Source organism: Acartia tonsa, chromosome 2 (genome assembly GCF_053477335.1).
Source record: "Acartia tonsa isolate MP-2025a chromosome 2, ASM5347733v1, whole genome shotgun sequence".
In the NCBI taxonomy this organism is placed as follows: domain Eukaryota; kingdom Metazoa; phylum Arthropoda; class Copepoda; order Calanoida; family Acartiidae; genus Acartia; species Acartia tonsa.
This window is the reverse complement of record NC_137261.1, coordinates 61,783,538-61,797,348: the sequence shown is the minus strand read 5'-3', so window position 1 is coordinate 61,797,348 and position 13,811 is coordinate 61,783,538. Positions and strand designations below refer to the sequence as shown.

At 31.8% G+C, this 13,811-nt stretch overlaps 1 protein-coding gene across 1 annotated transcript; it reads left to right on the top strand.

The window, feature by feature from the left end:
- Positions 1 to 5,867: 5,867 nt before the first annotated feature.
- Positions 5,868 to 10,078, top strand: LOC145312888 (uncharacterized). The gene is made up of 7 exons (XM_080152115.1): positions 5,868 to 5,902; positions 7,135 to 7,202; positions 7,924 to 8,034; positions 8,855 to 8,903; positions 9,240 to 9,367; positions 9,621 to 9,682; positions 9,946 to 10,078. The coding sequence occupies exons 3-7, from the start codon at positions 7,968 to 7,970 to the stop codon at positions 10,057 to 10,059; spliced, it is 420 nt and encodes a 139-aa protein (XP_080008241.1). The 5' UTR covers positions 5,868 to 5,902; positions 7,135 to 7,202; positions 7,924 to 7,967; the 3' UTR covers positions 10,060 to 10,078.
- The last annotated feature ends 3,733 nt before the right edge of the window (positions 10,079 to 13,811 follow it).

Genomic DNA, 13,811 nt, shown 5'->3' with positions numbered 1-13,811 from the left:
ATAACTATTATAACCTCTTGGGGCAAAGCCCCTAGAGGCTAAGGGCGAAGCCGCTTGATATTTATAGGATATTTATTTGAGTATTAAAATGACCTTAAATTGTATATACACTTTCATTTCTGTTATCTTTTTATTATAAACTAGCTGCTACGCCCCTAGAAGCCTCTAGGGGCACTAAAGGTAGGAGGGGGAAAAGTCGACCTCATCGCATTTTAAATTTAAGTTACAAAGGAGTAGAAAATTTTTTTGGGGGAGGGGGGGGTGAAGACACCCTCCCCAAAAATAGTTTAAAACTTTCCCAGGACCTATAAGTAGCTTCACTGTAAAGGAGAACAATATCGGTTCAGCGGTTAGCGATATCCTTCGGGACAGACAAAAAAACGCTTACTACTTTATATAATAGGATAAACATTTTAATAAAATACTTTAAGCTAGGAAATTTCCATTCCATTCATGCTTTAATGGATATATGATATACGTGGATATATTGACTCCAACTTAGTGTGTTAATATGGACCTGATTCATCCAGTAGGGGGGGAGTTGATGGTGGTAAAGGGAGTGGATGTGGGATGTAGTCATTTAAACCCACTTCGAGCATTGCTATTTCAGATTACATGAAAATCTGTTGCAATATCCATGTAATAATATATCGATTCATTTTTAAGACACGTTGCTATGCTTTCTTGCTATTTTTATATAACTTGGCTTATTCATTAGAATTTATAACTACGTTTTATAACTAATTAATCCTTAGAATAAAGTAAGAGGATGTTTGTGTGTTTGTTGTGTGTTTGTATGTTTGTACTGAAGGATCTCGCTAACCGCTGAACTGATCGGGTTCTCCTTAACAGGGCAGCTTCTCAGGTCTCAGGAAGGTTTATAACTATTTTAGGGGAGGGTACCACCACCCTCAAAAGAGAAATCACAATAAATCGATTTTTTTGCTTCTCGAATAGAGACTCCTACGTAACATTGCAAAGTATCGTAGAAATTTGATAGCGACTCCTTCGCAACATTATTATTCTTTTTAAAACACCAAACATTTAATGTACCACTAGAGGCCTCTAGGGGCGTAGCCGCTAGTATTATTTTTTATAAAAAAAAACATGGTCACAATTAAGTTAAAGTTTTAGACACGTACTTAGCATAGCTGTTTTTGTTATTTACTAAGTATATTTGCGATTACTTTTATTTAATGAAATCTTCTAATTTTTAACATGTACAAAACGGCCTGCTGTATCGCATCAAGATCCATGACAGATCTATAAAGGAAATAAACGTCTATAATCGAGCTCGAATTCTCCAAGTAAAGAATGTTAAAAACTCATAGTGCTCCAATAATCCCTATTAAATTCTCATTGACCAGAACGTTAAGACCCATTATTCTACTTTTAGAATCATTAATTCAGTTTTTTTAATTCATGTTGCTATTTGAATAACATTGAAGTATTTGATTTCTATTCATAACACAGAAAATTTAAATTTATAATATAGTAAATATAAATATAAATATATAGTTTTAATATAAATTGATTCGTGCGACACTCCCGTAATGTGGTCTGATATTAAACTAAACATTTTAACCCTTTCAGGACGAAAATTTGAAATGAAAAATATTAGGTGTATATTCTTTAAAAAAATGTTAAAAAAATGAAGCAAAACGTTATATCGTGTATTGTTACATTAAATATAGATAAAACAAAAAATTACTGAATAAATCAGTTAAACAGATATTATAAAATAAGACGTTAAAGTCGTAATCTTTATGTGCAACTTAATATTTTTAAAAGAAAGAGAGAGAACGGGTTGATAGAGAGAGAGGGAGAACGAGGGGATAGAGAAAAAAGAGAGAGAGACAACGGGGGGATATATATAGAGAGAGAACAGGGGGATAGAGAGAGAGAGAGAGAGAGAGAGAGAGAGAGAGAAAGAGAGAGAGAGAGAGAGAAAGAGAGAGAGAGAAAGAAAGAGAGAGAACGAGAGAGAATTAGGGGAGAGAGAGAGAGAACGGGGGGATAGAGAGAGAAAGAAAGATAGAGAACAAGAGAGAATTAGGAGAGAGAGAGAGAGAGAGAGAAAGAAAGAGAGAGAATTAGGGGAGAGAGAGAGAGAACGGGGGGATAGATAGAGAGAGAAAGAAAGATAGAGAACAAGAGAGAATTAGGAGAGAGAGAGAGAGAGAGAGAGAGAGAGAGAGAGAGAGAGGGAAAGAGAGAGAACGAGAGAGAGTTATGGGATAGAGAGCAAGAGAGAGAGAGAGAAAGAAAGAGAGAGAAAGAGAGAGAAAGAGAGAGAGAAAGAAGAAAGAGAGAGAACGAGAGAGAATTAGGGGATAGAGAGTGAGAGTGAGAGTGAGAGTGAGAGTGAGAGAGAGAGAGAGAGAGAGAGAGAGAGAGAGAGAGAGAGATTCAGATGGACATTGATTAGTAAATGAGAAAATCACATTTTCCCCTTATCTTAGCCAACAGACGAACAGACAGACATTTTGAATTATAAATGAGATTCTCTACTAAATAACAGCGGAAAATGAATTTTGCAAATGTTCCATTATAATCTTGATAAAAAATGTAATCCAAAACAAATATTTTAGCTATAGTTGGACAGAAGTGCATTGCTTTCCAAAAAATTTAACCTTCTATATTAAATAGCAGAAGGGAAAATAAACATTTTTCCTACAGTAATTTATTTATTTCAGAGCACTTAAGACAGAAAGTAAAACTTTTTAAATTTAAATTTATTGACTTCGCTACTAACATTTAACAGATAAATAAGGATGACAAAATCCATAACTATAGAAGCTCTTGAATTAAAAAAATAAAAGGCAAAGCAAATGAAAGCAAAAAGGGTGCACAAAAGACAGACATACTGAGTAATGATACTTAGTGGTATTTGAATCTTTACACAAAAAATATCTTCGATAAAAGCTGGGAAAATTATTTAACAGCATTACCGATATACCGACAGACAATATTATTCTTAGAGTATACATGCATTGGTCAGCCAACATAAAATAAGCCTTCTGTCTTAACCCTGAAAGATCGGGCCCTCTACAAATTCTTAACACATCGGATTTTATGCCTTAATATTTGCATCAGCCTTTTACCTTTCCAGTACTATATGAAGTACTAGCGGCTTTGCCCCTAGCCTCTAGGGGCTTTGCCCCAAGAGATGGTAAAACAAGTGTAAGGTGAAATTTGTAAAAAAAAATATTCCACAAAGGAAATTTTCTACAATATGGAAATCTTCCACAAAGGAAATCTTCTACAAAAGACCAAGGATATTTCTTACCAAAAAAAAAAAAAAAAAATGGGGGGGATTTTTTTTGTTTTTGGGGGGGTTGGGGGTGTCCCACCCCCAAGAAAATAGCTTAAAACCACCACAGGACCAATAGGTATATACCCTGAAGAGTAGAATCCAATCGGTTCAGTGGTTACCGAGATCTTAAGGGACAGACAGACTGACAGACGGACAGACATCAAGCTACTTTGTATTATAGATGAACATTTTCTTTTTAAAAGCTAAGCTTTTCCTTAAATTCTTTTTTACGAGTCAAAGTCTAAAACATTACACTATATAATGCTTAGGTTCGTATTCTAAAATTGTAAAGAGACCATATAATTTTTATAGATATCAAAACTAATTCTCTTTTAGAAGGGAAGAAAGTTTCTTAATACCTGTTGAGTCTACATATGAAAATAACGGCAAGTATTTTTTTAAAGCGAAGCGTTTCTATATTTAGGGTCGGTCCTTCCGTCCGTCACATTAAGCTCTTTTCGATAATTTAAAAAGGTTAGAATTGTCCTATCAATTCCAAACTTTGCATGATGATTCCTGTAGTAGTTAGTTGCAATTTAGAAAGCGTAGCAACTCTATAATCAATACCAGAATGTCCGTACGTTCATTTTAAACATGTCGATTTTTAACTTTTTTGACAACAAATTTTTGTATGTTAAAATAATCCGATTCTTCCCAAAAATGTAAGTATGTCCTTAAACAGTATCATCTATTTATGCTGTTTTGCAACAAATTTACTTACAATATTGTTTGTACTGATGCATTAATATTCTGCTAATTCAGTTCTGACAATCTACAAGTGTTAATGTTCGTTGTCCTTCAATTTCAGAGCTTCGCTTTTATGGATGCTGTCATCCTTGTTTTATTAACTTTTTGTATATTTATGCTTAGTTTTATGTCATAAAAATGATTCTAATATAAAGTAGATTTAAAGTAGTAAGATGTTTAAGTTTCTGTTTGTCTGATTTAGTGTTTTTTTAACCCTACCCTGTGTTTATTATTGCACTAGAAAAATGGGGATAGATGTCACCTCTTTTGGCCTACCTATTCTATTGACGTCATTGTAGCGGGAAAGAAAAAGGGGAAGGGGGAAAGAAACCCCCATAAAAAGAGATTAGGTATAGGGTATTTCCTGACGTCAATAGAAAAGGTAGGCCAAATGCAGTGACATTTATCCTAATTTTGCTAGGACAGACACAACAAAAATTTTAGACTACGATAAAGTAAACCATTTAGTTCAAATAATCTAAAAATTAATATGGCAGTTATTTTTATTTTCTATTGTTTTTTTTCAGGTTTATTAAGGGAAGCAATTGTTGATTTTCAGGCTTTCATGTGTAAACAAGCACCTACAACACTACCCCACGTTATTTTGCACACACTGATTTTTCATTCCATGCCACAAGGACAAAGCATGTCTCTATTCTCATGGTAAACATACAATGAAAGCCAAACATTGTCGCGCACAGCGCACCTCTGACGACACTCATAATGTACCTCTACAAAGCTCACAACACATCTCTGACAGAGCACAAATGTGTCTGATGAAAAAAGCTTTACCACACTTTTTTTTCGCACAATTTTCCCGTTCAAATTTTTGAACTTTTGCAAACAAAACTCACATTATCCAATACAAATATAAACAACTTTGTTTTTGTGTGTATTATACATTTAAATACAGCAACATCTTTACCTCTATATTTGTTTTGTTAAGCATTTCTTTTTGAACAAGGATGACAACATCCATAAAAGCGAAGCGCTGAAACGGTAGGACAAACGGACATTAACACTTGTATAGTGTCAGAACTAAATAATCAGAATATAAATGTATAAGAGTCGAATCAAAATTGTAAGTAAAATTGTTGAAAAACTGCTTGGTACAGAATAATGTTTATGGACATACTTACATTTTTAGGACTTGATTATAGAGTTTCTTTGCTTATAATGTTGTACTTTGTTGTCCCAGAAATCAGTATACCAAAAATCAGATTAATCGGATTTTTAGATCACATAAAAAAAGTAAAAAAATTAACATGTTTAAAATGGACGTACGGACATTCTGGTAATGATTATAGAGTTGCTACACTTCTTAAATCGTAACTAACTATTACAGGAATCACCAAGCAAAGTTTGAAATCAATAGGACAATTCTAACATGCATAAATTAACGAAAAAAGCTATCCGTTACGGACGGACGGACGGACCGACCCTAATTATAGATTATTTTTTGTCAGTTGTATTGTACTTTGGGCCACTAAAGCATTGGTCTCCAAAGAGTATTTCTGTGTGTCTGCAGGTCTCACATTTTTAAAAGTATAAATGTATCTTGAGTATTTTGGCAATTCTTAATTGGTCTTTCATTTGTTTTTGCTTTAAGTTTTGAAATCGTTATTTATAGCAACGTATTATAGACAGCTTTCCGCGGATAATAAAATAATATATTATAAGATTAAAACCAGTTTTTTTAGACCCTAGGGAACTGAGGTATGGACATACAAATTTTTAATGTATGTAAATATTTAGTTCTACAGTCAGGTTCAGTAAATATTTTAGCCAACTTTTTTTAGATGGTGAGGTCTATGGTTCTGAGTTGGGAAATCCCTACAGGTAAAATCTATCATTTTCCTGGGGGGTAGGATTAACCCTGAATTTAGGTTTTACTAGCTTAATTAAAGAGAACTTAACCCTTACAGATCAAGAGCCCCCCCCTCTAGTTTTTTCAATCTCATTTTTTTTGTAGGTAAGTTGGAGAGCTCTAACTTCATGACTTTTTAAGTTTAGTAATTATACGTCGGCAAGAGTTGATTTTATTAGGATATCTGGTCTGTGTCGGTCGTGGTCCGGTCAAAGTCGGTTGGGTAGCAAAAAAAATTAGAAAAAATTCTAAATAAATCTTAATTTCTACATTATGACTTTTGTGTATAAGGTAGAAACCTAAAATTTTTTTGGTGAATACTTAGATATCAATGACCTTCTGAGAAAAGTGGTATTATGACCGTTTGACCGCTCCCTGACCGACTTTATGACCGATTTTTGTCCGGCTTTTACTACAGACATAAATCATGAATATCGTAACTTCTATTACAGCTAGAGACCTATAATTTTTTTTGGTAAATCCTTGAGCAATAATAAATAGATAAAATATTAATTTGCGCCGCCAACCGCCATTTTACCGCCGTAACCGCCGAAAATGGCGGTTTCCGTTATTTTCCGTTTTTCGGCGATGATCAGAAAAAATAATTTTTTTGTTATGAAAAATAAAAGTTCGTCCTAAAATTTGGTCATCCTAGCTGCAAAATTGGCCGCTCTACAGCTGTTTTAAAATTTAGCGGCTGGCCGCTAAAAAGCGGCTAAGGAGCGGTCTGGCCGCTATGACAAGAAAAAGTAATTTTCTCTAAAAATACACATGAACCACCAGAAAAAAATTTTACGTCTTTATCTGTACCAGGAGCCGAATTAGAGGGGGGGGGCTCAAAGAGCCCCCCCCCCCCCCCAATCTATTAAGGTGGGAATTGGGGCCCGATCTATAAGGGTTAAACAGACTAATACCTTCCATGAATAAAGCAACAACCAGAGGTGCCGAGGACCAAATATAACCTAACTTATGGTAAAACACTAATACAATTACTTTTAGAAAACATAACCCTCTTATTTCTTTACTCTATGCTCGCAAGGCATATTGAGGGAAACCACTGTCATGACCATAGTAGGACTAGTATGTCGGAAATTGAGGAAATAAAAAAAAACATAAATTGAAGACGACATTTGATTTCCTCAATTTTTGACATACTAGTCCTACTATGGTCATGACACCACCCCATAATATTACTTGTTTCTAGATATGAAGAGCATATAGTAAATGTTTGGCTCACTTTATTGAACAATTATCCAAATGCCACAGTTTTAGGTAAATTTCATTATTTTACAATTCAGATTCAGAATCTTTGAAAATTTAATCAAGACATTACAAATTTTCACAAGAAAAACAATTTATTTCAAATGTTTTGTTATGAGAAATATGTATAAAAAATCTAATTTTTTAATCATACAACCTAACATTTTTAAAAATCAAAGCTTTTCTATAATTAGGGTCGGTTGTTCCGTAAGTCCGTCCATACGTCCGTCCGTCCGAGATAGTTAGCTTTTATTCGTTAATTTAGGCATGTTAGAATTGTCCTATTGATTTCAAACTTTGCATGGTGATTTCTGTAGTAGTGAGGTACGATTTAGAAAGCGTAGCAACTCTATAATCATTACCAGAATGTCCGTACGTCTATTTTAAACATGTTGATTTTTTTTACTTTTTTAACAACAAATTTTTATGTGATCTAATCATCCGATTGATCTGATTTATGGTGTATTGATTCCTGGGAAAACAAAGTATAATGTAATAAGCGAAGCAACTCTATAATCAAGTCTTAAAAATGTAAGTATGTCCATAAACATTATCCTGAATCAAGCAGCTTTTCAACAATTTTACATACAATTTTGCTTTGAATCTTATACATTTATATTCTGATTATTCAGTTCTGACACTATACAAAAGTGTTAATGTCTGTTTGTCCTACCATTTCAGTGCTTCGCTTTTATGGATGTTGTCATCCTTGTTTAACAAAGTTTTGTTTAAGATCTTGGTAGTAATATTGGAGTATTTACTCTTGTGAGTTCAACTATGGGAAATAAAGTTATTTCTGTGGATCCTAGCCCACAAAATCATGCTATTCTGTATAATAGCCTAGGTAAAGAAAATGTCTGTCCGTCTTTCCATCTGTCTGTCCGTCTTTCTATCCGTCTGAAGCTTAAGATCTAAGTAACCGCTGGGGCGGGGGGGGAGGGGACACTCCAAACTCCACATAAATTTTTAAAAAAATAAAAAAATCCTTCCCAAAATTTTTTTATTATATTTTTGGTAAAAAAAACAGTAATGGGGTTGGTTAACCACCACCGCACCATGGGGCAAAGACCCAATAAACCCCACCCCCCCTCAATTTTTTTTTTTAATTTTAATTTTTTCTTTCATTTTTTATGAATATTTTTGTCATCAAAAGCACCCCTCAACCTCAAAAACTTTTTTTAACAACCCCCCCCCCCAAAAAAAAAATCGTTTTGAAGGTTGTCATAAATATAGTTGTTAAATGTAATTGTCAAAAATTTCTATCCATTAATAGTTGTTGCTGAAAGGTTTAAGAACGATTTTATGTTGGAGAGGGATTTCCCATTACCTCTAGGGGCGAAGTTTATTATAAAACAGTTGAATGATCTCTAAATCATGGTGTTGAATTATAATGACTGGATAGATTTATATTATTAAGATCCTGCCATCAAAGTCAAGCTTATATAATTTAGCTAGGTAAAGTAGAACATTTGTCATACAATGTCAAGCATATCTAATCTAGCTTAGGAGAAGTACAACACCTGGCATACAAATGCCAGGAATACAGGACTAATTTGTAATTACAAATCTGAATCTCATTTAATTTCTTGTCTAAAAAGCTGTGGTGATTATCTGAGATATCTCAATTCTAACTCTAAGAAAAGAAAACCTTTCTTCTATTTCAGTTTTGAACAACATTTATGATAAAGTGATCCAGGTTATGAATCCTATAAGGTACAATTTATTATTGTGAAAATTTCTCCCTTTATCAGTTATCATTTTTTACTTTTATATAAATACTTTAAACTTATGGTATGAAGTATAAACATTGAATAAGCGGATTTAAAAATTTTGTTCAAATTGTTAAGTACAATTACCTAAAAAAAAAAATACCATATTGAGTGTTAATCAAAAATAAACTTGTTTTTACTTATACATTTTATTTTCCTTTATATTATGAATCATCAAAGTTGTTGTAAACTTTTTGTTAATTAAAATGAAAATTTTTCATTATTACTAAATACATTAAAAAATACTTTTTTTATGTTCATTCTTATTTCTATACTTTAGTGATGGTTATTTTGAGTACTCAGGCAAGTCTTTGAAAGAAGGAGAAACAACACACAAATTTTTAGATATTGAGGTCCCAGGCAATGGAACCTTGACAAGCAAAACAATAACTTTATTTGATGTTTTTGGTAAGTTTTTTGAGTATTGCTTCAATAAGTATCATTATCCAGTTGATTACAACTGCTTCTCAGCCACACTGAAAAATTATAAATTACCATCTTACTATAGCCAGTTTTTTATGAATATGAAAATGTACAATCATAAGATTGAAATCAGTTCTTTTAGCCTGTGCCTTTGGTATCTCGAGACGGAGAGCTGCTTATGATACGATAAATAAATATTTTAATATTCAAATTCATTAAATCTAAAAAAAAAATTCAGATATTGAACCAGAACAGGACACATTCATAATTAAAATTGATGTTCAGGGCTTTGAATGTAAGGTACACAATTTTATAATTACATTTTAAATAAGAGATATAAATTTAGTATTAACATTTTCTAACCAAAATAGAGTATTAATGAATTTGTATTACAGCAAACTAAATATTTGTAAATTTTAGTAAAATTAATTTTTGTCAATCAGTTCCAATGAGAAACTATTGAAATTATATTGTATTGCATATCCCATATGTTTTTTCTAAAAACTGTAATGACATATCATACAATGAATACAATACTAAAGTAAACTACAAAATATTTTTAGGTATTGACAGAGTTTTTTAAGATGGAAAAGAAACCCAAATTTGTTCCTTACATTCAAATGGAGACAACAGAACTCTGTAATGATGGTAAATATGTCAAAATTATTAACAATTAAATGCATTGTTAAATGGATATATAAAACACAGGGATATTATGACAGGGAAAAAATTGTCGTCAAATTAGGTTGCTAACAATGGCATCATTTATTAGTATGTTATTTCATCCAGTAGGAGGGGAGGGGATGGGGTAAAGGGTGTGGATCTTGAGATTCTCATTTTAGCCAGCTACAAGATATTCTTTATCAGAGTAAATGATAATCTGGTTTAAGATCCAAGTAATTGAAAATCTATTCATGGTTATGAACTAGAAGGTCAACTTTAGTCTTCAGAGCATCTTATAGAGGAGGGTAACCCCAAACAATCTATTTCAAAATCTTCCGCTTTTCAAACTTTTTATGGAAATTTATTTTATTTTGGAACTGAAGAGCATAACTAAAATCAGAAATCACAAAACACTATTTATACAGGGTGTCCCTCGGTAACTGATTTTTTTGAAAGCTTATTACTCCCTATATATTTGAGCTATCTTAGTAAAATAAAAAGTAATTGGCAGCCTACTTCTGACCATTTAATGGAATAATGATGAAAAATCAACAAAATAAATAGGAAAAAATCTACGAGGTAATATACAAGAGGTTGATTTTATTGCATTTAGACTAACCTAACAGAAAATATTTGTTTTGTAAACTTTAGGATGAGTTGGGGGCAAAACGGCTCGTCGCTCAGACTTGCCTAACACACCAATAGAACTGGCTTGACATGGCAAACAAAAAATTCCAAATATTGAAGAATCTGAGGTGTACTATAAAGAAGCAAAATGTAAAATTAAGCTTAACATTGGTCTTCTTTGTTAATTTTTCATGTGAGCTCCCTTTAAATGCACACAAGAACTATACCAGATTTTTTAATTAGACTAATTTGCCAGTCCTTAAAATGGCTTAAGACCATTAACTGCTTTACAAGTTAACTAAGGCATACTTTTCTTGTGGATTAGTCTTATATTCACTAAGACCAGCCTGTTATGTATTACCTTGTAGATCTTTTTCTGTTTAATTTCCGGATTTTTCATCACTATTCCATAAAATGGTCAGTAGTAGGCTGCCAAATACTTTTTATTTTACTAAGATAGCTCAAATATTAAGGGAGTAATAAGCGTTTAAAAACAAAAAAACAGTTTCTGAGGAACACCCTGTACTTACTTTTTTAGTATATGGAAGTGAGTGTTTTGCGACGTATAAGACCGAATTTTTACCCCTGATTGAGAAATCTGGTTATATCCCCCATGTTCCCTGGCCTGTCACATTTCAGGTTAGTTGTGTAAATAGGATATATAAGTTGGAAGGAATTTAATGTTAGGGGGAGATTTGAAAACTGCATCAAATTTTAAGGATTTTTTTATAAAATTATTTTTTTTTGTATAAATCTTTATCTAAAAGCGGAAATACAATTTGAGTTAATTAATTTTGACATCTGTGATTGGTGGATTGAAAACTATCTGCGCTCTGATTGGAGAAGCTTAAGTGGCGTACATCATTCACCCAATTAGAGCGCAGGTAGTTTCTAATCCACCTATACTATTGGTCAAAATTAATTAACTTGAATTGTATTTCCGCTTTTAGATAAAGAATTATACAAAAAAACGAACTTTATAAAAAATCCCTAAAATTGATGCAGATTTTAAACTTCCCTCTAACATTAAAATTCCTTCCAACCTATATATCCTAATAAACAAGTAAACAATTTTAGTTTAAACAATTTGAAATGTAAAGATTAAATTTTTCATACATTTTTTGTCAGATTTTTTTTTCAAGGCTAAATCTCTATCTACTTTTAAATGCTTAATATATGTGTATAAGATTTTCTACAAAGATTAACATTAAGATTTTGTAATTAAAAATTATATTCAGTACAGAAAGGTTTTTAGTAATAGTTTTCATACTTTCTATTAATTCTAATTTATTTAGGAAATAATAGAAACTTGCTATTTTGATGTTCTGTTTGTTTTCAAAGATGCCAAACCATTTCCATACTGGGATAAATATTTGTCCCAATACAGCTTTTTGGAAAATATGCACACAAATAAATGAATACATAATGAAATAAATTATTTTTTTTTGTTGAATTATTTTTAAATGTTAATATATTTATGTTTAAGCTAAATTAGTTGAATTTTTAACAAAGAACAAATCTGGTAAATATTAAAACAAATATTACTGACAACATAGAATTTCTAAAAACTAAAAATTTGCCTTTTGATAAATAAATTTACTCAAAACAAGGGCATAATCAAGAATATCTAAATCTAACCACAGACCAATATCACTTTCAAAATCCACTACCAGACTAAACTCATCATATTCAAATGTTCTGTTTTCCTCAGGTTTACAGCTATTGACAGGCAAGGTGGCAAACAAATGTTGAAAGATTGTAACTCCCTACTACCTGTGAGTTTCCAAATATCTTGAAAAATCTCCTTGTATAATATTTCACCCTGAACAGTAACATCCTATTCAACCTCACATCCTTCACCAGAGTACCAGGAAACCAGAGTGGGATACAATCAAAGCATGTGTAAAGCCTTTTTCTCGTACCATTTTTACTACACTGGCCATAACTAGAGTTTATTTTTTCATAATCAGTACAGCTTAAACCATCTCTAATTCTTTTATTATATAGGCTAATTCTTGTCTCAAGAATCAGGTAGTCAAACATGTTGTTAGCAAGTGGACCAAATGTAACTCTAGAATCTTCCATTTTATAAATAATTATCTCATTAACTTTATATGGATTTACAATGAAAGCAAAAGATTTTCTATCTGTAGTTATGTCAGCTATTGATGTACTTTTTAGATGCATGCAGTAACCAAGGTTAGGTGAAATATTTTCTTGTAAGTACTGTTTTTGACAGTAAAGTTTGATTGTAAACATTACTTAGTATATCCTCAAAAGTAAAATTTTTATGTATTCCTTTCCATGTAGTTTTGTCCGAATTATTCAAATTGCCAGTTAAAAAAGAAGTTTTGTATTCATATCCATATGCAAGAGATTTTGTGTAATGATAGTGACCATCAAGACAGATGAAAATATCAGGTTGTATGATTTTATCAATGGAGATATAATAGTTGCTTGCTTCTGAATAAGTATGTCATCAGTGAATTTCAAAATTGAATTGTAGACCTGAATTAGAAATATAAACAAGGATGACAACATCCATAAGTAGCGAAGCACAAAAAATAAAATCATGGATGATAATACGTACAAGTAGATTTAAAGTGTATTTATTAATTGATTTATTGGAGAAAATATTTAAACACGAAACCCTGTTTTATTTTGTTTAATGATGACGGTCAAAGTAAATTACATAAAAGATGCTCATAATAATGGGAAAAATTATTTTGATACTAATATCCCCAAAAAGTTTTAAAATTGGACCAAAAACACCAAAAATATGGGGAAATATGTAAAACATATAAAAATAGCAAAAACCTGCTAAAAGGTAGTCTGACCGCCATGCTTGTTTTCTTAAAACGACAGGAAATTTAATTTTTAAATCCTTAAATTAAAAAAAATTGAAAAATTGGACTATATACATTAAAGATATGGAAAAATTTTAAAATAGCCTAAAACCTGCAAAAAGGAAGTCTGCCCGCCATGGTTGTTTTCTTTAAACAACAGGAAATTTAATTTTGATATGTATATTGTATAACTGAAAAAATTTTGGAAATCGTACCATAAACACCGAAGATATGGAGTAAAATGTGAAAAATACAAAAATAGCCTAAAACCTGCTTAAAGGCAGTCTGACCGT

Excerpts from the sequence above, each read along its gene's own strand:
- LOC145312888 (XM_080152115.1), top strand. The coding sequence starts at position 7,968 with ATGGGAAATAAAGTTATTTCTGTGGATCCTAGCCCACAAAATCATGCT. Across the intron at positions 8,035-8,854 it reads TATTCTGTATAATAGCCTAG|TTTTGAACAACATTTATGAT; the intron begins GTAAAGAAAATG and ends CTTCTATTTCAG. Across the intron at positions 9,368-9,620 it reads AACTTTATTTGATGTTTTTG|ATATTGAACCAGAACAGGAC; the intron begins GTAAGTTTTTTG and ends AAAAAAATTCAG.